This window comes from Beta vulgaris, chromosome 6, assembly GCF_026745355.1.
Source record: "Beta vulgaris subsp. vulgaris cultivar EL10 chromosome 6, EL10.2, whole genome shotgun sequence".
In the NCBI taxonomy this organism is placed as follows: domain Eukaryota; kingdom Viridiplantae; phylum Streptophyta; class Magnoliopsida; order Caryophyllales; family Amaranthaceae; genus Beta; species Beta vulgaris.
The window spans coordinates 25,021,654-25,045,205 of NC_079207.1; the positions used below are offsets into that span (position 1 = coordinate 25,021,654).

General features: G+C 34.0%; 2 protein-coding genes across 4 annotated transcripts in view; both read left to right on the top strand.

Annotated features, from left to right (window-relative positions):
- The first annotated feature begins 10,949 nt into the window (after nt 1-10,949).
- Nucleotides 10,950-12,559, top strand: LOC104896317 (hypothetical protein). Its single transcript, XM_010683052.4, has 2 exons — nt 10,950-11,476; nt 11,635-12,559. Exons 1-2 carry the CDS (start codon nt 11,160-11,162, stop codon nt 12,497-12,499), a joined length of 1,182 nt encoding a protein of 393 aa, XP_010681354.2. The 5' UTR covers nt 10,950-11,159; the 3' UTR covers nt 12,500-12,559.
- Nucleotides 12,560-20,135: 7,576 nt separating this feature from the next.
- LOC104896318 (uncharacterized) overlaps nt 20,136-23,552 on the top strand; it is a 31,174-nt gene continuing 27,757 nt past the window's right edge. The window contains exons 1-2 of one of the 3 annotated variants that reach the window (XM_048647513.2): nt 20,136-20,292; nt 20,465-20,629. In XM_048647513.2, the coding sequence (XP_048503470.1) occupies nt 20,500-20,629 (130 nt within the window). In that variant the 5' untranslated portion in view covers nt 20,136-20,292; nt 20,465-20,499. The remainder of the gene's footprint in view (nt 20,293-20,464; nt 20,630-23,552) is intronic. The other 2 variants (XM_057395973.1, XR_008969940.1) reach the window with 2 other exon arrangements.

The window sequence follows — 23,552 nt, forward strand, 5'->3', positions numbered from 1 at the left end:
TACCTCGAGAGGCGTCTTGGACCTCGCTCAAGATGTCTCATGGGCCAATGAGCCCCATGTATCTCGAGGGGGATCTTAGACCTCACTCGAGATGTCTCATGGGAGAGCCCCATGTATCTCAAGGGGTGTCTTGTCCTCACTCGAGATGTCTCAGGGAATAATGAGCCCCATGTATCTGGAGGGGCATCTTGGACCTCGCTCGAGATGTCTCAGGGGATAATGAGCCCCATGTATCTCGAGGGGCATCTTGGACCTCGCTCGAGATGTCTTAGGGGATAATGAGCTCCATGTATCTCGAGGGGTGTCGTGACGCCGTAGCACTTGACGGGTGTCGACTCCAGTAGTTGCGGTGACTTTGGAGTATCCTTCACTCGATCTGGGTGAAGTGCTTAAGTGTAGGTCTTTCTGGGGGTCTGGTGAGCCCCATGTACCTCAAGGGGTGTCTTGGACCTCGCTCGAGGTGTTCAGGGTCTGGCGAGTTCCATGTATCTCGAGGGGCGTCTTGGACCTCGCTCGAGATGTCTCAGGGGTCAATGAGCTCCATTTATCTCGAGGGGCGTCTTGGACCTCGCTCCACATGTCTCAGGGGATAATGAGCCCCATGTATCTTGAGGGGCATCTTGGACCTCGCTCGAGATGTAGTAGGGGATAATGAGCCCCATGTATCTCGAGGGGCGTCTTGGACCTCGCTTGAGATGTATCAGGGTCTGGTGAGTCCCATGTACCTCGAGGGACATCTCGGAGCAGCTGCTCTGATTAGGTGAACTTCCTCAATCACGACATGTAGCCAATAAGACTTATGACTTCAACGAGAGTCTAATTGCCTTGCTGGAAGGGTTGTTGTACTTAGAATATATTTCTTCAAGTAAGATGAATACATGGTTCTAGACCTTAACGAGGAGCTGATGGCCTAAGGGTCGAGGAGCTGTCATATTGGAGGTCCTTACTCGACTCGAGCGGGGCCATCTTGAACTTTTATGAATGTTTGAAGACTGTATGAGGACCTCTACGAACTACGTTGAGGATGGACATACATGAGCGTTCGAAGGCTATGATGAAAGGACCTTTGAGAACTATATTGAGGGTGGACGTCCATAGGTGTTCGAAGGTCGTATGAGAGGACCTTTACGAACCACGCACGTTGGAGATGACTAACCTCCATGAGTGTTCAAAAGCTATGATTAAAGGGCCTTTGAGAACTATATTGAGGATGGACGTCCATGGGTGTTCGAAGGTCGTATGAGAGGACCTTTACGAACCACGCACGTTGGAGATGACTAACCTCCATGAGTGTTCGAAGGCCTTCATGAGAGGGCCTCTTCGAACTACATTTTTGCGTGTTGGCTGACTTGATAGAGCGGTCGACTTTGGTCTTGTATGAACGATGTGAGCACATTCAGGTAGTTGTGACCTTTTGTTTGACGATCCCCACAGATGGCGGCAACCTGTTTCGGATAAAAAACTTGGATATGATATTTGGGAAGTCATCTCGAGCTGTGCCCCCGTCTATTTCGTGTAGGCCTCGTTTGTCCTGCAAAATAAGGAAACCTACCCCGGGGGATTCCCCGGGAACGCCCGTTCGACGCTCAAGTCAGTAAATAACTTTGTGGCCAGAGGGAGAAAGTAATGAGAGAAGTTCTCAAGTGGATAAGATTAGATACCTGAGTTATGGGGATATGTTCTCTATTTATAGTGAGTTGTTCCAGATGAAAACTACAATTTGTATTGCCAACAGGGGTATTTTTGTCCCTTCAGTGATTTTGAGCCTTGCAAGGCTATGGGCTATTATGTGAGGCTTAGTTCCCGGTGAGGGTCTTTTCTCCTTGTCACATGTTATTGGGCTCGCCATATTTTGGTCCCAAACACCCACCAATACTAATTTCCATCGCTGCTAAACACACGCCAGAGATTTTAATAGGCGAATGTGAAGCGGCTAAGAGGAAATCCCTCACAAATGAAACGAAAATCACTAAGAAACTCAGTAGGATATATAAGTCTAGCATCTAGCTCATAATTAAGATTTTTAGAGATCATATTTGGAAGATTTCGAATGGGGAAGATGTAGGGATTTTGCAAAATTGATTAGCGGTAATGGGGTTAGGTCTTTTTACTCGAGAGCTTCTCTCTCATGACTTAGTTAAATAAATATTCCCTCCGTCCTCTATTAGTTTACCCTTTTCTTTTGCACAGAGTTTTAGGAGAAATAATGTTGTAGGTCATAGAAAGAAAGAGAAACTATTATTTTATATTAAAGTTGAATGTATGTGTGATGAAAAGTGTGTGGTCCCATTCTAAAAACAGCAAAAAAAAAGAAAAGAGTAAACTAATAAGGGACACCCTTAAAAGGAATACGGGTAAACTAATAGAGGATGAAGGGAGTATATCAGAATGATTGTAATTGAGGCATTATTCCTCACCAAAGTAAGCATGCTCCACGTATTAATTTAAAAACTAGTGAGTGTCCCGGGCGATGCTCCGGGTTGAATTTTTTCTTACATTTTTGTCTTGTGAGGAAAAAATTGACCACGGTAGTCTATTATCATTACCATTAATGTGTTAAGTATCTAACTACTTGTATAGTCTTTTAATGAGAAATAATTACAAGACCTTATTATAATTTATTTTAAAATCTTAATCAATGATGTTATGTTGGATCAATGGTTAAGCTCTCACTTTTCCTTCCAAAGGTCACGTGTTCGATACCTTTTAACCACACAATATTATTTTTTTATTTGAGAGGTCGTTTTGCATGAAAATAGTGCATATGCATTAGAGTCTTAGAGGAGAGTGCCACATGGCACATAGACATTCTTATGAACGCCTTTTAATATATTAGTATAGATGACAAAGTGCAAACATAGTACTCCTTCATTTTAGAAAAAATTGTAACACTTAGATTTCATGTCTGTGAATGCAAAACTTTAAAGATTAATATCTCTAATTTTATACTTGTAAAAATTATAAAAAAGACATATTAATAAAATACTTCCTCTGGTCTTTATTAGTTAACCCGTTTCTTTTGCACAAAGTTGTAGGAGATCAATGTTGTGGGACATAGAGAGAAAGAGAAACTATTATTTTATGCTAAAGTTGGATGTATGTGTGATGTAAAGTTTGTGGTCTCATTCCAAAAATAGAAACAAAAGAAATGGGTAAACTAATAAGGGACTTTTCAAGAAAGAATACAGGTAAACTAATAAAGACTAGAGGCATAGGCGGATCTAGAGGGGATACAAGGGGTACAGCTGTACCCCCATTTTTTCTGAAAAATAATGAAAACAAATCAATATGTTGAGGTTTGTCTTGTTGGTAGCAGAAGGGAAAAGAAAGATCCATGAATTTATGAGGAGGTCTTGAGTTCAAAACCCCACAAAGTTCTTTTTATGCTTTTAATTACTTCCCCTTTGACTCATGTTTAATTTATCTTCAACACTTCTACTATATACTACTCTCTATGGGCCTATGGCAATTAGTGTGAAACTAAAAATTTATAAGTAAGATTACTCTGCAACTACAAATTCATAAGCCCACAAAAAGAAAAGCTCCGAAATAATAATTTTGTCTCTATTCTTTTTCCTTCAAAATTTCCTCATTTATATACTTAAACTACTGTTTTTAAATTGAACAACTTATTTTTAAAGATCTGGTTATTTAAATTGAAACATTGAACACTTAAATAGTTAGCAATTATATCTAAGTTCCTACTTAAACTTAAGGAGAAAAAAAATTTCTCATTTACATACTTAAACAAATAAACCTTTATTTTGAAAAAAAAAATTAACGATGCTAACTACTTACGTATTCGTACCCCCATGAATAAATATCTAGATACGCCACTGACTAGAGGTAATACATATTAAGACCATACAAATATGTTTTTATTCACGTATAAACCACAAACGATCAGAAAAAGAAATTTGTGAATACTGTCTATAATGTCAAAGTATACCAATATTTTAAAAAATGGAAGGCGTAGTTGCGAAAGAAATTTCAGATGAACAAATTTTGTTAATTAAATTGCAACCAATACATTTGTAGAAGTTCAATATTACTGCGAAAGGACAAAAAAAATTGTCGCAGCCAGGAGTTGAATTTGGATATGGGATCTCAAGTCATACAACTATACAAGATTTAACCAATGTGCTAAACTGCTAATGCTGTCTGCGATATCCGATGCTATTATAATACAATTTATAGGAACATATTTAATTGAAATTCTGAACGTGAAAAAAAAAGAAAAAAGAATTGCCGCAGCCAGGGTTTGAACCTGGAATCTCAAAGCTTAGAAGATTTAACCAATGTGCTACTGCGGCATCTGATGATATTAGAACGCAAAAATAGATAATTAAAGATTAAACTCCTTTTGTTTGATTTATTATTACTTATTACCCAATGGTTGTTTTATTATTGACATCTGTACATACTCCTATATTGAACGAGTAACGTTCCTTGCCAAAGAATTTAAAATTTTCTGCAATCGTTATTATTTTAACTTTTTAATTTTTTATTAAAACAAAAAGAAACCAGAAAAAAAAAATCAATTTGTTAGATTTTAAAATTAACATATTTAGTATAAGTATAATTAATTTGAAATTCATTATATATGTTATATCATATGACTTTTATATTTATCAAACCAAATACTGACAAACTAACATTGATATCAAACGGACCCTCAAATTATCATTTAGAAAGTAAGAAATTATCAAACAATTCAATACAAGAGTCTCACAAAGTCTTTAAACCTGCACCTTTTTTTGTTTCTCTTTTGGTGCATATACCCCTTGTTTGTTGAAAGCAAGAAGGTATTATAAGTTTATTCTCTCACCATAATTATTTTTATTTTCTTTAAATTTTAGACTTTTTTTCATTTTAGTATATTAATAAAAATAAAAAACCTTTGTCATAAATTATCTTTTTAATAACAGTTTATATAGAAAACCACCTTATTAAATATTAATACTATTGTGTTGGGATTCTCTAGAGTTTCAAAATAAGTCTACACGGTAGAGTTCCATTTTCAAGCATTAATTCACATGCGTATTTCACATGACCTCCTTAACACACAAACCCCCACCCCGCCCAGGCACCCCTCCCCAGTCCCCACCCCTCCCCACACATAGTGGTGTCAAAACAGGTTAGTAAACAGGTTCTGGGTATACCCACGGCGAACTAGGTCAGACCCGGACAGGTCAGGATTCTGATTGTCAGTGCCCCGGGTCATGACTGGTCAGGTTTTGTTCAACTGGGTCGAACACATTTGAATCATTGGATTCCCGGGTGCCGGACAGGTCTGAACGTTTCGTTTACAAGTCGATCCATTCCCGGGTATAATCGCCCTTTGACATTCTTTTAGCCGGGTTTGCGAAGGTCGTATTTAGGTTCCATGTGCGGTTGAGTTAAGTGAAATGTACTCGGGTTGAATTAGTAATGAACTTAGTTCGATCATTGTGAAATATCGGGTCCATTCGCTATTGAATGCCAAATCAACTTCGGGTAACTCCTGGTCGAGTCATCTTGTTGTTATGTATTTTGTAAACGAATCATATTAATAAAAGTATTAAGATCGATATATATGTGTGTGTGTGTGTGTGTGTGTGTGTGTGTGTGTGTGTGTGTGTGTGTGTGTGTGTGTAAAATCAATAAAAACACTATATTGATTACCGTGATGTTTAATGTATTCTTTTAGTCAACTCTTATTTCTAATAATCAACTGCGTAAAACGACTCTAATGAGTAAAGGAGTAGAACGACTCTTCATATGTTTTAATATTATATATTATAACCAACGACAATAATAACGAGTATACGATCAGTTCCAAACTTTATATAAATGATTTATTATTATAAGCATTATGATTGATATATAAGTTTGTAAATAGCTATAATGGTAATGAGAACAATACTACAAATAAACATCAAATGAAAATGATAATAGTTAATCATAGAACATGTAACAAGTAACAACCATAAGTTAAGTAAAATAGTTAATCATAACTTATTAAAATAAGTTAACTGTTAACAATAACAACCATAAGTTAAGTAAAATAGTGTGTGTGTGCGATTAATATGTGGGTAATAACGAAAAACCAATAAAAACACTATATTGATTATCGTGATGTTAGTGTATTCTCTTAGTCAACTCTTATTTCGACTAATCAACTGCGTAAAACCACCCTAATGAGTAAAGGAGTAGAGCGACTCTTCATATGTTTTAATATTATATATCATAATTCATAACCAACGACAATAATAACGAGTAGAAGATCAATTCCAAACTTCATATAAAGGATTTATTATTATAGTAATACAAATACGAAGAGGAATAATAGCAATAACAATAACAATAACAATAAATAGTATAACAAATGATAATCATACATTCATAGATTTACAACGACGGTTCATATGACTATATGAGGCCTACGTGATTATAACACGGGTTCATATGTTGCACAATATTAATAATAGTAAATTATATCCCTAAATCATTACACCATATAAAAGCTAACTATAACTTATTAAAAGTAACATCAATAAGTTAATTGCTAACAAGTACTTACTAGTTACTAAATATAGTATTTGTGGTATTCTCTTAACTTTGTATATATATGTGACTATAAAGAAACTATTTTATCAGTAGGCTTAAATGTATTAAGACGATTATAATATTGGTACCATTATAGCGAATACGTGATTGATTATTAACAAGTATGAGGAGTACCGACTCTTAATATGCTTTAATAATACAACTACCGAAAATACGATCAATTACTAGATTTGTATAAAATATAAATGACTCGATTATGGTACGCATTACGATTCGAAATAATAATAATAAAATAACACGATAACAACAACAACAACAACAACAACAACAACAACAACAACAACAACGACAACAACAACAACAACAACAACAACAACAACAACAACAACAACAACAACAACAACAACAACAACAACAACAACAACAACAACAACAACAACAATAATAATAATAATAATAATAATAATAATAATATGTTAATTAATAAATGATAGTTATGGCTTAAATACTAATCATAATAATTTCAATAAAAATAATTAAAATTTCAATTTAAAGTTAGTAAGTTACTAAACCAAGACAATAATTAGTAAGATTATAACTTATAAGAATAGAAGATTATCAATCATGTGTGCTAGGTCATCAATCCATGTGTTAGAGCATTCTCTTTTCCTATTGGTCAAGAAATAATATAATGGATCATGAATTAGAACCCTTTGAATTAAGAAAGATCAAAATCTAACCATCAATCTCTAAAACCCATTTTCATTTCTCTAGTCTTTCTTCCATCTATCCTCTCTAAAACCCTAATCCCCACCCCTCTCAATCTTTCATCTGCCCACCGGCCTCCATCTCATTCTCTAATAGTCTAATTCTCTAAAACTCTTAATCCTTCAACTCCATTGCTTCAGATCTTCTTTTTTTTTTTAATCCATCATTTTACGATGATCACTATCTATGAGTCTCTCTCATCAATTTCTGATTCTCATCATCGCCGGAATGTTTGTTTAGGTGCCGGCGACTCAGTATTCGATTCCCAGAAGCAATCTAAATTTTTTATCTTTGCTAAACAACATAAATGAGGCAAGTCAAGACGACAAACCTGATTAATGTTATGTTCAGATGAAGAGCCTTCGCCCTTCCCCTATGTGCAAGTAGTTGAATTAGTTTTTTGTGTTGAATTAGTTTTTGGTGAGATCTAGGATAGGATTGTGTTAAATTATTGGGTTTAAGACTGATTTATATGTTTCTTATCGCAGTTATTTGTCGATATAAATTATGGCTCCAGTACCCAATTCTGAGTCAATCAACCCAAAAGGTATAGTTAATTTTGTAGTTATGTTTATATAAAAGGAATTAATTTTGTTGATCAACTTGTAGTTTTGGTTATTATATAATGATTTCTACCAGTTTTTTGCATATATTGTTGGCATAACAACATGGGGAGCCTGTAAGTTGTTGGACGCTTATGATCTCGATTTGGTTTTAATAAAGTAGCTTACCTAGTCGTTCTTGGTTTTTACTATCTCCTTTTTCGATACATCTCCCTTTTCGATTTTGATTTTTCTTCCCTTCTTGCTTCATTGTTGTTGGATGGTAAGTTACTCTTTAGCTCTCGTTAATTATGGAGTATTAACTTTGGTTTTGAGAATTTTGTCTTTCTTTATTTTTTTCTAATTTTCCAGATCTAAAGACCAGGTTATGTAGAAGATTTGAGCTAGAAGTTGAAGAAACATCTTTCTTGCAAATTTGTAAGTGAAGAATGAAGATGCAATTTCAAGCACTGAATTGTTTTTTCTTTTGCCCAAATTTCTGTAAATTACTGATTTGTAGATTCATTTCTTTAATTTTCTAGATGTAAAGTTAAACAATCAATTCAATTCAAATTTGTTGTAACTTTTACTTCATTGTATATGCTTTAACTTTTACTTCAATAAGAATGAATTTCATATTCATATGTTGTTCTTTAGTATAGGGTTATGAGAGTTTGAAATATTATTTGGTAGCAAATTTGGTAGAATATTAAATGGGATAATTTGGTAGAAAAAATGGAGAAATTTTAGTAGAATACTAAAATGGATTATAATTTTGGAGTATAACCAGATATTTTTTAATATTATTTGAAAATGAGGACATTGGGTAATTAAATGAAAATATAAACAAGTTCATGATATTCAAAATTCTTAAATTAAATTAAATGTAATTTAATTATTTATTTTATTTAAATATTAAATATAATAAGTTTTATAAATTAACATATTTAAATGATTTTGTAGATATAAAAAAATATTGAATTTTAATAATATCTTGCTCATTACGGTCGGGTTCGGGTTTGAAAGCAGGTCTGTCTGAACAGGTCAAGATATAATCTTGCCGGGTGCCGGTCAGGTCTGGGTAATCCCTGGTCAGGTTTCGGTCAGGTTTGGAGACTGACCCTCACAGGTCGAACCAGGTTCAAGTCAGGTCAGAATCAGGTTGACCCAGCGGTCAGATCTGTTTCTGACACCACTACCCACACACACACACATTTTTTCATTTTCCCTCAGATTATTCAAAATGAAAAGGTTTAGAGATACGAAAAGAGAAGTGAGAGAATAAATCAGGAAGAAATATGAGAGCAAAAGGAAATTGGCCCCTTTTGCGTGTGATTTCGGGATCGCTTCTTCCTGGCCTTTAGACAAGCTATTGATCTTTGCTATAAGTCTTCTTCTATGGAACATCTAAATTAATTTTCTCTTATTTGGTGGTTTATTTGATTTGCTAGAAACAAGCTTATTTTTAATGATGAAGTGTTTTCTTTTAGGAAACTTAGTTCTATGGTTTTTCAGTTTTGCTAAAAAAATTAGGCTAAGGATAGGGAGGAGGCTGATCTTTCGGGTCTACGTGCCTCTTACATGTCGCGTCCTTGTGCTAGCTCTAGGCCCAGATCGGGTCTAAATGTCATTTGGGCCGCTCCACCGGATGGTTTTTGTAAGCTAAATTTTGATGGTTGAAAATTAGATAATTGTGACTCCACTTTTGGGTTTGTAATCTGAGATGCTCTTGGTAATGTACTTGCGGGGGCAAAAAGTTTGGGTGTCTCGCTGTCTCCCCTTCTATTCTTCAAGCCGAAGCTTGGAGCCTCATAGAGGGGCTTAAGGTGGCGGCCTATTTAGATATTGTAAGACATGTAAATGTCTTGATACTCATTCACTTGTGCCATTCACTAGCCTTTAATTTAAGAATATGACATGATTCCTTGAAAGACATGTTAGATGTTATGACAAGTGAATTACTAATTATACATGGAATCAGTTTTTTTTTTTTTTGGTTAGGGGATGCACATACACCGAATTAGTTTAGCTGTCATGTTATTCTCATTTGACTATGAATTATATATTATATAGAGTACATCCTAAGGGTTTAAAAAGAACAAAAATTATTAAAAGAGACGGTCTAATTTTAATATAAAAGTAGACCCAGTAACTAAATGGATTAAACTAGTGACCGAAATAAATTAACCTAGTCACTATTGGGCTTTAATATTGGGCTTAGCATTGCCCAATTGTAATTTAAAAGTAGGCGGTCTCTTACAAGACAAACTCTAAAAAGAATACATAATGCAAGCGAAATCACCCAAAGGAAGCAGAAGAATGCAGGGAATCCAGAGAAATGATAAACATCTAATTGCTAGATGTTTATAAACATCTAGCAGGGGTAAAATTGTCAATATACATGAAAAAAAGGTATCAGTCAAACAAAAAAGTAATCTCGAAAATTGGGCACTGTCAGAAAATTTCGATGCTAATATATGATGTTCATGCTACTACAACTTGTGTTCGTGTAACTATAACTAGTGTTTATGCAACTAAAAATAGTGTTTATGTATAAACAGATAGTGTTCGTATTTTTTTAATTGGAACTGTCAGAAGATTCCGATGCTAATATACAGTGTTCATGCTACTAGAACTAGTGTTCGTGTAACTATAACTAGTGTTTATGCAACTCACACTAGTGTTTGTGTATAAACAGATAGTGTTCGTATTTTTTTTTACATATCTAAATAAGAGATAGAGAAGAGTAAAATAAAAATATGATGAAATTATATCAAGATGGATGTCTATTTGTAGAGAATAAAAATATATGAATATTGGTATATTTTTATTTTTTTCTAAAATATATTTTTTGAGATATACAAGTTTAAAAAATTGGAAAAAGTAATTTGTTTGGATAAACAATATAGTGACATGTGTACCACTCACATGTTGCCACATTAATGTTAGATGTTTGGCAAACATCTAGCAATTAGATGTTTATCATTTCTCGGGAATCCATGCTTAACAAATCTGAAAGTATTTGGTCAAACTAATAATAGTCAGCACTGGGAAGCAAAAGAAGATAATCAAGTTGCAATAATAAAATAATTAAATTTAGCCAAAAGTCAAGAATTTGGAGAAGATTACAGTAGGCAGCTAATTTACTAGGTCCTTTAAATGTAGAAAACACATGGATGAGTCATAAGTTCCACATAATAATTCTCATTCTAAAACTATAGGCCAATTATTGTTCCCAAATCAGTTATAAATAGATGCATTGTACTATATCTATGATCATTACGCTTCTATTGAGCTAAAATGTACACTACCAAACCCCTTTCTCTTTACAAAGATTCTCCAGAAGCTATATCATTACCTCCAGAAGGTCCAAATTCTGCTTACTTAGTAGTTGAAGATGCAAAATCCACACCAACAACCTGTGATATGTGCTTGTGCACACCATCTATCAAAGAGATGCCATTTCCTCAGAACAAACTTCTCCAACTTGCAATTTATCACGATACTGGAGATTTACCCTATTATTCTTATTACACGCTCTACTTGATTCCTGTCATTAATCAGCCACTCTCATCCAACCGATATTATGCAATCAAAACTGATGGAAGACACAAAGGGTATGTAAATGCAATCATAAATTTATCTTTATGTAAACAAAAACACATTGTTGGTGATAATGTAAATATGTGTGTCAGTGTGTTGATTATCTGTTCTTTTTGTTTTCGTTGATTGCCTTCGTCATATATGAGTTGATCATATTTTGATTTGGTGACAGGAAAGCATATGCTAGCGCAAAAGAAGAAGATATAGGCACTTGCTGTTTCTGCTTTCAATCCATCCCGGATATAAAACCAAGAACCTTTGATCCTGAGGACATTTATCAGCAATTTGAGTTCTCTATGAAAAGAACATGCAACAGCCAGGTGCTTGTAGCTAAATCCGTAGCTCCTGATGGCCACCCACCAAGCATCTTACGCATAGAAGGATGGATTATGAGTGTCGTGTCCCAAAATAATTTCACGTTAGGAGAGGCTCAAGGTATTGACTCCTCTCTTCGAGCACATCTTCCAAACTTCGATTTCCTGTCATCTGAAGCATGTTCAAAATCTGTGGTGGTTGGTAAGTGGTACTGCCCTTTTATGTTCATTAAAGAAGGCAGGGAGAAGGATCAGTTAAAAAAATCTATGTTCTACGAAATGACACTAGAGCAACGATGGGAGCGGATCTTTGCTGCTGAGCGGAGTAACAGTGAGGGAAAGCTAGTGACAGTCGATGTGATGGTTCCCACAGAAATGGTAAGAATTGCAGGTCAAGAAGCTGCTCAAGAAGAGAGAAACGATGACAGGAAAATGATGATGTTCAAGACCATAGTAGATGGGAAAGTAATGGAAGTTGGGTTGAGCTCTCTGATTGTAGAAAGATTAGTGTGGGAAGAAGAAAGAGTAGGATGGGTTAACGTTAACGAGAAAGACAAGCGCATCAGGGTGGTTAAAGATGCAGAATATGCAAGCGTAGGAGACTGGAGAAGTTTTGGTTGTTATTTGCTTGTCGAAACTTTTGTTCTGAAGACGAATTATGGCAGTATCGTGCTAACATATGATTTCAAACACACTCATCAGATAAGAAGCAAATGGGAGTGACAATCATTATGTGTCTCGCATTTGTGAAGTGTTCTAAACTGTCTTCCTGTCTTGCTATTCTGCATCATTCTCTTAAGAAACACAATAATTACTAAACTAAAGCTTTGCACTTGTTGAGGCAAGGGAAGCCACACTTTCCTATCAGTCTATCACATGACACACAACACAAATAAAGGAAAATGGGTTCAAACGAAAGTTACTTTCCTTGAAACCAAACAAAGGAAAATCAATCTAAAATTGAGCTATCCTCTGAAAAATGGTTTTGACATGAGAAGCAAGGTATTTGAATGATATAGTAAAAGCCGACCATAAAACCCTAAGCGATGCTCTAACCTCTAAGCTAAGCGGGCTCCCATAAATTGTACATGCATTGAAATTTAATGAACTATATTCTAGTAATGAGCTATATTTTAATTAGAAGGTTTTCATAAAAAAACCACTTTTTATTGAAAATGTTTTTCCATCCAACCAAACACACCCTAAACATACTAATCACCATTACATAACCTCAAACGGCACTAAGACACTTTTCGAACCGTTAATTATTCTTTTATGAAATTCTAACTTAAACGAATGATGTATACATTGTCTTATTATTGCACATCAGATCTTCACACTCAAGTGCTAAGCACTTATTTTTCATGGTTTTTGATACTTCAATAACACGTACAAGGGAGGGGGGGATTGTACTTGGAATGTTTAGCAAAGGTTCTTGCGGAATTTTAAAACAATACTAATAAGAGAGACAGAAATATAAAATTGAGGAAACTTTTTGAACCTTATCAAAAAGGGAAAACCTCAAAAATTTATACTTCCTCCATTTTTTTTAAATGTTACACTTTTCAAATCATGGACTCCTAGGTAATTTTTGGAGAGGAGAGAGATAGAGAGAATGAAAAACAAAAGGGTCCCATGTGAACATGTGATAGGAGAGAGATAGAGAGAAGTTATTACCCAAAATAAAAGTGTAACATCTAATTTAAAATTTCCTAAAATAGAAAGTGTAACATCTAAAAAAACGGAGGAAGTATTATTATAACAACTTTATTGCAATCACTCTCTACAACTTGAGTTCCTCTCGAAGTCAAGTTCCTCACAATAGTCCCTTTCGATTACTGTAACTCTACTCTCTCTAACTTGAGTTCCTCTCGAACTTAAGTTCCCCACAGTAATCCCTTTGATTACTGGAACTCTTCTCTCTCTTGCTTTTACTCTAAAATCTCCACTCACTAACCTAGCTCTAAGTCTCACAAGAGTCACTCAATCCTTGAACCCCAAATTACAACTCAATTTGTGAAACACGCTAGTATATACATTGAACTTAGATATTAAGGAATTTAGGAACTCACTTAATAATGCATCTGACCTTTTTAGAAAACATTTAAGATTTAGCAATAGAAATATGTTTTCAGTTAGTGGTTTATAATAAGAAAGACTTCTACTTTTATAGTGAAGTTTTCCTAGTTTAGTTCTACTCATATATTCCTCTACTAATTGTGAAGTAGTAACCCACGTAGAATTATTTTTCCACGTTCACATTACTTGAGGAACAAGCAAAGACATTTCAAAGGCACTAACAATAAGTTGTTTTGGTGGTTGAGAAATACAAGGAGAGAACTTAGGAAATTTATTTTTACTTGTTCAGTAATAAAAAAAGATTTTTATTTAGAAAATAAAAAATATTATTTATTTACATTTCCTAAAAACTCTCAATTAAATATTTTTCAAAACCACTTGTTGCATTAATAAGTTCCATCTAGTTTCCTAAAACTTAGCAATATAATATACTTACATAAATCCTAAGTACACGCTCTTGAACTTAGTCTTTATGCCTTCTCTTGAACTATTCGACTCTGAAGATCCATGCGTTCCAACTCAGGAACAATAGACAGTTCCTTGAGGAACTGTTGAACAAGAGTGCGTCCTAAACCAGGAACAACAGACAGTTTCGTGAGGAACTGTTGATCGCTTAGGAACTGGTGTTGAGGGTGAATTGATTTGCCTTGATCATTTGCTCCATGTTATCCATTAATCCACCTCTGGAACTCGTTTAGACAACTTGTTTCCTATACCAGTTACACTACCATAGTTCCATAGGAACAATTCCATTATTCAAAGGAACAGTTCCATTATTTAAAGGAATAGTTCCATATTTCCAATTCAAGAACTTCGTTCTTCTCTTGGAGTTCCAACTCAAGAACTTCACTTATTATCTTTATAAAGCACAATTATTAATTAATGAACCTTGCACACATAAAACTTACAAACCTTATTAGTTATTACTTTAGCTTGTCATCATCAAAACCCATAGTGATCAACGGTTTTTTTGGCCTCACAAATGAAATTTAATATGTGTACACCACTCTAATTCCATAGATTTAATAACATAAAGAAATCTAAATCAAATATTGAACAATTCTTACCCATATAGCACGAAATTGTTTTTTTGGTAAACCATGTTATCCATTAATATGTCTGTCTTTGTAATGAATAAAATGATGTATGGCAACGACAATTGTTGTTGCTAAAAACACATTTTTTGCAACGACAAAAGTCGTTGTTCTTTTTTTGGTAACGCCCATAACCGCAACGACCTAGCAACGACAAAAGTCGTTGCAAAAAATCTTTTTGCAACGACAACTGAGTTTTAGCAACGACTTTTGTCGTTGCCAAAAACAGGTTTTCTTGTAGTGATATATATCTAGGTTCCACTGCTAATAATCGATTAATTAACTTAACAACACTTTATTAGAGGTCGGGGGGTTACATTATAAGTTGATATTGTGACTCTATGAGACTCTAATTATGGACGTATTGGTTACTATGAATTATGGACATTGATTAACATAATTTTATAAAGTGGTTAAGTTGTGAAAAATATTTATTGAACTGAAGATGATCCTGTTCATGTTAATATGATGTTTGATGTGTCATAACTTTTAAAATCTATTAATCACGTAAAGTGGAAACATTATTGAGGGAATTATCCTGTGGACTTGGATCCTCCATAGGTGATGAACAATACTAATTTTTATTCTGTTACAACTCTTTATTGTCTTCCTCCTAATACTATTGGTGCGCGTTGCGGATACCCATTAGATTAGTGAGGGGTGTGCACTCTTAATTTATTTGGGTGACGACCGATGTTGAAGTATGTGGTTACTGGGATTAGTCCCGGCCTACGGACGTTCAATTCCCCTCTAATAATTAAATTTGTTTGTATGACTCATATAAACTTGAATAATTGAAATGGTTAAGCATTATATACTTGTCTGTATATGTTATACTTGACTGTATTTTGCTATAAAAAATTATTTTAAAATATAACTATTATTATTTTTACGGGATGGAGTTGTAATTACTTAGCTTTCGCTAATTTTTGTTTTTTGTTTTTCTTTGTCTTTTTCCTATTTATATTGTGCAGGTTGGTGAAAGGGACTACGTTGCAGGAATGATGAATTATAGTTTTTAAGTTCACCTAGTTTAATAAATATTATAGTACAGTTATTTGGGATTGTTTAGTTTCGTTTAGTTTTGGTTTAAATTAGACAACTTAGTTTGGTTTATTTTGATACGTTGGTTTGTGAGTTAAATTTTTATTTTAATAATTAGCCTTGCATTTATTTTTAACAATAGATGCGGCGGTAACACCCTAAAGGTTTTGTCAGACATTTAATGAAAAGTGAATGTTTTATAAATTTTTGTAACCAAAGTTTTGTGGTGTTACATATTTGGGTTACTTGAAATAACCATATTTTTTAGGGTGGTAGTTCGTCTGAAATTCAAATTCGAGTCACCATTGTTGTAGCTTATGCTCATCATGTGAGATATGATAAACTTTTAGAACAAAAGCTTAGATTCCTTCATCCTACGGAATACTCGAGTGTTTTTTCTCCTGATGTTTTGATGGTGCATATAGGTTAAATTTCGTTAGGATTGGAGTGGTATCTACTATTGTTCAGATTGATGGCTCTTGGGATAAGAATTTCCTTCGTGCTGGAGTTGGATGGTATGTCTCATCCTCAAATCAATAGCAAGAACTTTTCGAGGGTGGTCTTTTTATTGCTAAGATGCTTTGCAGGCTGAACTTCAAACTCATCTTCTTTGTCTTCAATGGGCCATTGATCATGATCTACACCCCATACGTATCCTCACGGATTCTACCGGTATTCTATAGCTTATCAAGACTAAAAAGTGCTACTAATATCGCTCTTCGTTGGACAGTTCAACATATCCTGAACATAGCCAATTCAATGTTTACTTGTATGGTGTGTAAAGTGTCAAGAGACCAAGTTCAAAACGTTCATAACTTGGATAGACTCTGTCGTTCTTGCCCTTAAGTTTTACTAGTAATAGTTGTAACCTTTCTAAAAAAGAAAAACTAATTGCAACACTAGTTTCATCCAATATGAACAACTTTTTGATGTCGTATAAAAAAGACATATTTAGAGTACGTTTTGTTTAATTTATTTTTCGTAAACTTATCCTTGTTTTCTGAAATTTTATAGATTTTTAAGAATTTTCTATTTTGTGTTTATGAACTTATCCTTAATTGTGATGAACTTTTTTTTTTTTGGGTGAAAATGAACTCTTCTTAATTCTTATGAATTCTCATTTTTTTTTGAACTTTTTGTTACTTTCCCAAACTCTCTAAACTTTTTTAGTTTTTTCCAAGCTTTTCTGAAAACAAGTATAAAAAATTAATCAGGATAGTCTGTTAATGAAAAAAAGTAATATTATTACTAGTAAGTCACTGATATGTTTTTTTTGTTTGACAGGATACAAATACTACTATATCTTTAAACTAGATGAGATTCTCTTACTCTTCCGCCACTCTTAAAATGTGTTGCCTGTGTAGTAGTATTAGATTAAATTGCAAGAAATTTTTCTATAGCCGATTAAGGTTGAACCGATACGAAAAATGCCAGGGCTTGGGCAGAATTTTTGGGCCATTTTTTTTTAATTTTTTGGGAAGTTCAAAAATGGCTTTTCAATTTAAAGTGTGGCCAGTCCCGATTTTGTATCAAAAAGCCTGCTATATTTTGCCGAAATAATGGGTATCGCAAAAAAATTGGTCCGAAATTTGGGCCAGTCCGACGTGTGGATTGATTTTTACCGGACTAGACTGGGTTTGATCACCTCTAATTTCTTCTTACCAATAAAATATTTACTTCTCATATAAAATATATAATTCATACGTTTCCCAATAAGTGAAATACTTTTCTTATTTAGAATAATCACAATAAGTGAAACCAAGCTCCAAATGGTAAAAAAAGTTCACTTTTATTACAAATATACCACTAATAAGTAAGAGGGGACCACAACCTCAATACTTTTTCACTTTACTTTATTATGGCCCTAGCTTTCTCTCTCTCTTTTTTTTGATATTTGCACCCGGTTCACCCTTCGGGCTACATCCGGATCAATGCCAAGTTCGGGGTAGTTAGGTTTCATTCCTCTCTCAAGAGTGTTGCGGGGATTCGGACACGGGTCCGTCGTACCAAAGCCAGTCCCCATCACCACTGGTCCCCAACTTTCTCTCCCTAAATTATTTGGTAACTCCTCAATTTATCTATATTTCACTTATTCTGAAACGGAGGAAGTATTTATATTCACTATATATGTTTTTTTTATTATACTAGCTTTTTATGCACGCGATGCGTGCGATGATATTTTTTGGCCTAATTATTACTAAGTAATAAACAAAAAGAAAATGCAAGTTAGTATTTTAAGTTCACCTCCATTTTGTGAATAAGATTCTTTGAAATACAATCAAATAGTACTCCTTTTACATTATGTTATTTCTTTTGCAATCATTAACTCTTTGCATTTAAGTAGCATTACAGTATTACTCCCTTAGTTAAACTTATCTCTATTGAAAAAAAAAAAATGAGTCCAGATTATCTGTTACGTTGAATTTCCAATGCAACAATATTATAATTTGGCTAATTTATACTTTGATCTACACTTGTATTTAAAACCCACATTATAATTTGGCTAATTTATACTTTGATCCACAGTTCTATTTGAAACCCAAAATTTTGAGTGACGTGTTGTAGCCTATAGGCACATCCTTCTAGAATTTTAACAAAAAATATTTCACTACCTTTTCCACTACTTGGCAACATCAGCATAATTCCACTACTTTTGCTATTCATTTTCTCTCTCCTCTTACTACAAATCTACAAACCATATTTTCAAGGAACCTAGTTCATCAAACTATACACTATACAATAAGAAAATCAGCCTTTTCAAGTATATTAAGCAAAGCAGTAGATCTAATTCATCAAAAATCCATCAGCCATATCAACCACTTTTGAAGGAAGCAATCCAACTTTAGTTTTTTCTTGGGTCGATTTTCTAACAAAGAAAGGTAATTTCTTAAATCAACTAACTTCAGTTTTTTCTTGGGTCGATTATCTATCATCCCAAAATTTAATCAGAAAAGTATGAACAATTTCAGTTTTTTTTTCCCTTGCCTAACATCTAAATTATGATTTCACAAACTTATATTTAAAATTTTCATCAGTCTCATATTTAAAATTATATTGAGATAAAATTGTAAATTTTCATCACAATTTGATATTGGAATTTTTTTAAAAATAAAAATCGTTTCTTTTATCTTGTTTTCTATTTAACATGAAAATGAATTAAATTTAAATTGTATAAAAGCCCTTTTTTTCCATTTCAAAATTTTACAGTTGTCTTGGTGCTTAATTTCACTATTTGTTTTCGCAAAATAATGTAATTTTTTTTTCTGAAAATGGTTTTAGCAAAGTAATTTAATTTTTTTCTGAAAATTGATTTTTGCGAAAACTTCGATTTTGGTTTTTTTTTTTTCAAAATTTATTTGTGAAAATGGTTTTTTTTGCAAAAGTTATGAGCATAATTTTTAATATTGGATTTTTTTTAAAAAAAAAAACTAAATTTGTTACTTTTATCTTGTTTTCTCATTTCATGTGAAAATAAAGGGTTAAATTTAAGTCCTTTTTAACTAATTGCTATCATCTCCCTTTTTTTTTTTTTTCTGTTAGTCGCTACATAACAATTGCTATTGTTTTTTCAACTAATTTGAAATAACTTGGAAGATTAAAAGAATTATGTACCTTTTTAGAAGTTTGCAAAATGTGTGATATCTCCGTCGAAATTTTATGTTTTTTACAGATTTTTATGCATAACGTGTATAGGTAAAGAATAATTTATAAGTGAAATTAGTGAGTTCTTGAGAACTATCATTTGTAAGTGAATTTTGTGAATGTATTTTTTTAATACCTACTATATTAGTTTTGGTTTGTAAGTTAATTTTTAGTTTTTCGTAAAGTTTAATGATTTGCGGGATTTCTTGAACGTGATTTAGAAAGGGATTTGTAAAGTTTCCTAACATAAGTGATTTGGGAGTGATGTTGAAATTTAATTTTCGGTAGCTTTGTTTGAATTCCCATTTTGGTATTGATATTATATTTGTAATTTAGTAAGGAAAAGAGGGGGCAAAAAAATCAGTTCAAAAGAGGACACCATACTATAGGTCCCCCTTCCCTTATGCAATAGAGATACACCTCCAGAAAATTCATAGTAGTATGTAAATATAAAAAATAAAGTTCATAAAAATATTCTTATGTGATGTATGATTTATGAACCTAAAATTTCTCCTCTTTTCTGATTCCTAAAGCGCGAGAAACCCCGCCACTGGCACTTGTATCGTCTGCTTGCTAAAATACTAAAGCGAGAGTGTGTGTTGCCGGGATTTTGCTGCATTTCAAATAGCAACTCCTGCAAAACCTCTAAAGCACCTGGTAATCTATCTTCATTTCTCTGATTTAGTTCTCTCTTCAGGTTATAATTGCAAAATTAGTAGATTCAATTGTCACAAATTTTACTTCTTTCAACTCAATCGGCTTTATATGACATATACATACATACTGATTTCTGAAATGCTGTGTTTTCCGTATGCTTTGTTTGTTTTAGGTGTAGTTTGCTGAGAATTTTGGTGAATTGTAATTATGATGAATGTTGTTGATCTTGATCAAGATCAGCACTGGCTTATCAACTGTTTAAATGCTACATTGGACACTAATCAACAAGCTCGTACCTTTGCTGAAGCTTCTCTTAATCAAGCGTCTCACCAACATGGTTCGGCGTTCTCTCTCTCTCTCTCTTTCTTCTTCAGATATAGCTAACAAACTAAGATGAACTTTTGATGTCACTAGTTTAGTTATTTTTCATACAGTATATAGCTCTAGTTGATGTAATCCTGTTGATATTGTGTTCGAAATTGTACTATTTTCATGCACTTTGTGGCATTATTTATTATAATGTGGCGTTTAAGCTAATCCGTTTATTGAGTAGGAGAAATGACCTCAAAGGGTGAGTGGTATTAGGCCCTTTTCTTTTGGACTTATTTTTTAGAGTTACTCTCTGCATTTTAGTTTCTCTCTGTTCAGATTCTCTCAGTCCAAAAGAACTGGGACTTAGTAATGTAAAATGTATTGGTTAGATTTTGAGTTCATCAAATGGTGCTTATAGGTGGAGATGCTGCTGTGGGATGTGATTTAGAAGTGCATTCTAATTTGGACAAACAGAAGATATAATCTTAATAGCTTTATTCTTCAGTTATTTTTTCTTTAAATGTTTGAGTCTCTTTGTATTATCATTATATTATTATCATTGTTATATACTTCCTTTGTTTGGAAACAATAATCACATATACTATCTTGGGCTGTTAAAAAAAATTGTCACATTCATACAATAGAAATGATAACGGCTTGATCTCCACATTTAACTCCACATAATGGAGTGCTGGGAGAAAGAAACAACTATTAGAAAGGTTAGTGACTACTAAGATCGTGGTTTATCCTAATTATGAAGGTGTGGGACAATATGGCAATTGATTCCAGATAGGAGTATTGATTTCCATATACCCCTTTATAACCTTAAGGGGGAGAATACATCTGGAAATGGGGGTAGTTTATTAGGACTGGAACCTTTCTCCCAATCTGAGTGCTCTTTCAGTAATGTGAATGGTAAATATGATATGAGTGCTTCCGCAATCTCAAAATCATATGTGATAACAATGGGTTGTCGATAAGAAAAAGTTGAAAATGAGGATACTTAGTCCTTACTAATTGTTAAGGTATACTGAGCTCTTAGAATATCTTTAGTGATGGCTTGTCTACAAGGGCCTGTTTAGCAGATTCTTTAGGTAACATCTCTTCTCCTCTCTAGAGCTGCCTTCTATGACAAGATTCTGATAACTTCCTAACAGCAAAACTCGCAAGTTAAGGGTTTTGGTTAGTATGATCCCTTTCTTGGACTTACGCTTTGGATAGGATGCATGTTACTCACACTTTTAAAATTAGAATAATTAGAGCAGGGGCCTAGATATGATGCCTGTCATGTACCCTGGAACTGTTTTGGGAGGAAATCAGGGTGGTAAAAATCTCATTATTTCTGTGACAGCTAATGATGGCAAATATATCTTTTTATTCCTTCTTATTCCTTGTACTGGCAGAGTCTGCCATAGGGTATGATGTGTTAGGGTAAAGGAGTGAAGGCACAACTTCAGGGTAGTATAAGTAGTTGAAGAGGGAATTAGATGTAGGCATAGAGAAATTGAATATTTTGTCCCTTTGAGAGAGAGCTCACCTTTTGATAGGCTAAAGTCGTATCACCTAATCAAAAATAACCTAAGGTCCACTAATCGACTCCACTGGGAGAAAGTTACATTATTGTATCTGAACCCTAATATTATACTAACTAAATCAGATGAAAATGATTGTGTTACTAAACTAAGCAAATAACAGAATTAAACACGAAGATATGAATCAATTAATAAAGAACTAGGATTATGAATCACTATGCATACAATTCCGGAAATCAGGGACGAATAACAACTACCTAATAAGTCAATTTATCTAGGGCACATGTAATTTCTCTCAAACATTACCTCCCTCAAAGATCACCTAGCCGCTCTCGCATGGTCAAGGATCACCCTGCCTAATGATTGAAAGTCTATACGGTATCTCTCCTCTCGAAGCGGATTCACTATTGAGATATTAGAAAAACAAATGTAAATCTAGCATGAACGATTCAATCATAGGAAGCAATTGAAATACAAGATAATTAGACTAATCTATCAATCCCTCATTGCATATATAGATCCCCACAATCCTAGAAATAAAATTACTCACTCATCTTTATGAAAGCAATAACAAAATCAATACAAAAACCATACTTTGAAACATTGCAAATAACTAAGAAAGTAATCTAATCAACAATAGAGAAAACAGTAGAGGAAGATTACCAAACTGAAGAATTGTATTGAACTTGTGAATTATCCAAAGGTTTGATCTTGAATTCAAAGCGAAAAGCAATAAATTAGGGTTCTTAAATTACTCTCTAGAGAAAACTATGAAAACTAATGGCTAAAACAAATATGAATAAAAGATATTCTAATTTGGCTATTTATACTAGCCCTAAAACAATTAGGAAAAATCTTGTAAAAATAGCCCGGAAATCATTAAATGCGCGTGTCGGGCTAACTACCCGATCGGGCTAAATATGCCTGATGAAATTGGGCATCAACAAACGGAAAACAACTCAAATTGACTAGCCCCGATGCAATCGGGCCGACCCGCCTGATGTAATCGGGCCGCCTTTCTATCCTCAGCAACACTCTCATGGGCGCCCGATGCAATCTGGCCGAACCGCCTGATTGGGCTTTGACAACGACTAACGACGGGGCGTAAGCGCCCGATCGGGCCCACAACCAACTGAATGTTGTCTCTCGTGGGCGCCCGATCGGGCCCACAACCAACTGAATGTTGTCTCTCGTGGCCGCCCGTTGGGACTGCCTGACCATTTTTCTTCGTTCCTTGGCTCCAAGTGCCAAGTGCCAAGTCTTCAACTCTTCTTTTTCTCAAGGGTCCCGGAAAGTGTCCTTGGGACCTTGGGACTCAGTATCGAACCTCTCCAATCCAGTGTAGCGGTCATATAACAGTAGAAAATAGGGAATAATTCCCTAAAACCTGCAATTCGACACAAAACAACAAACCAT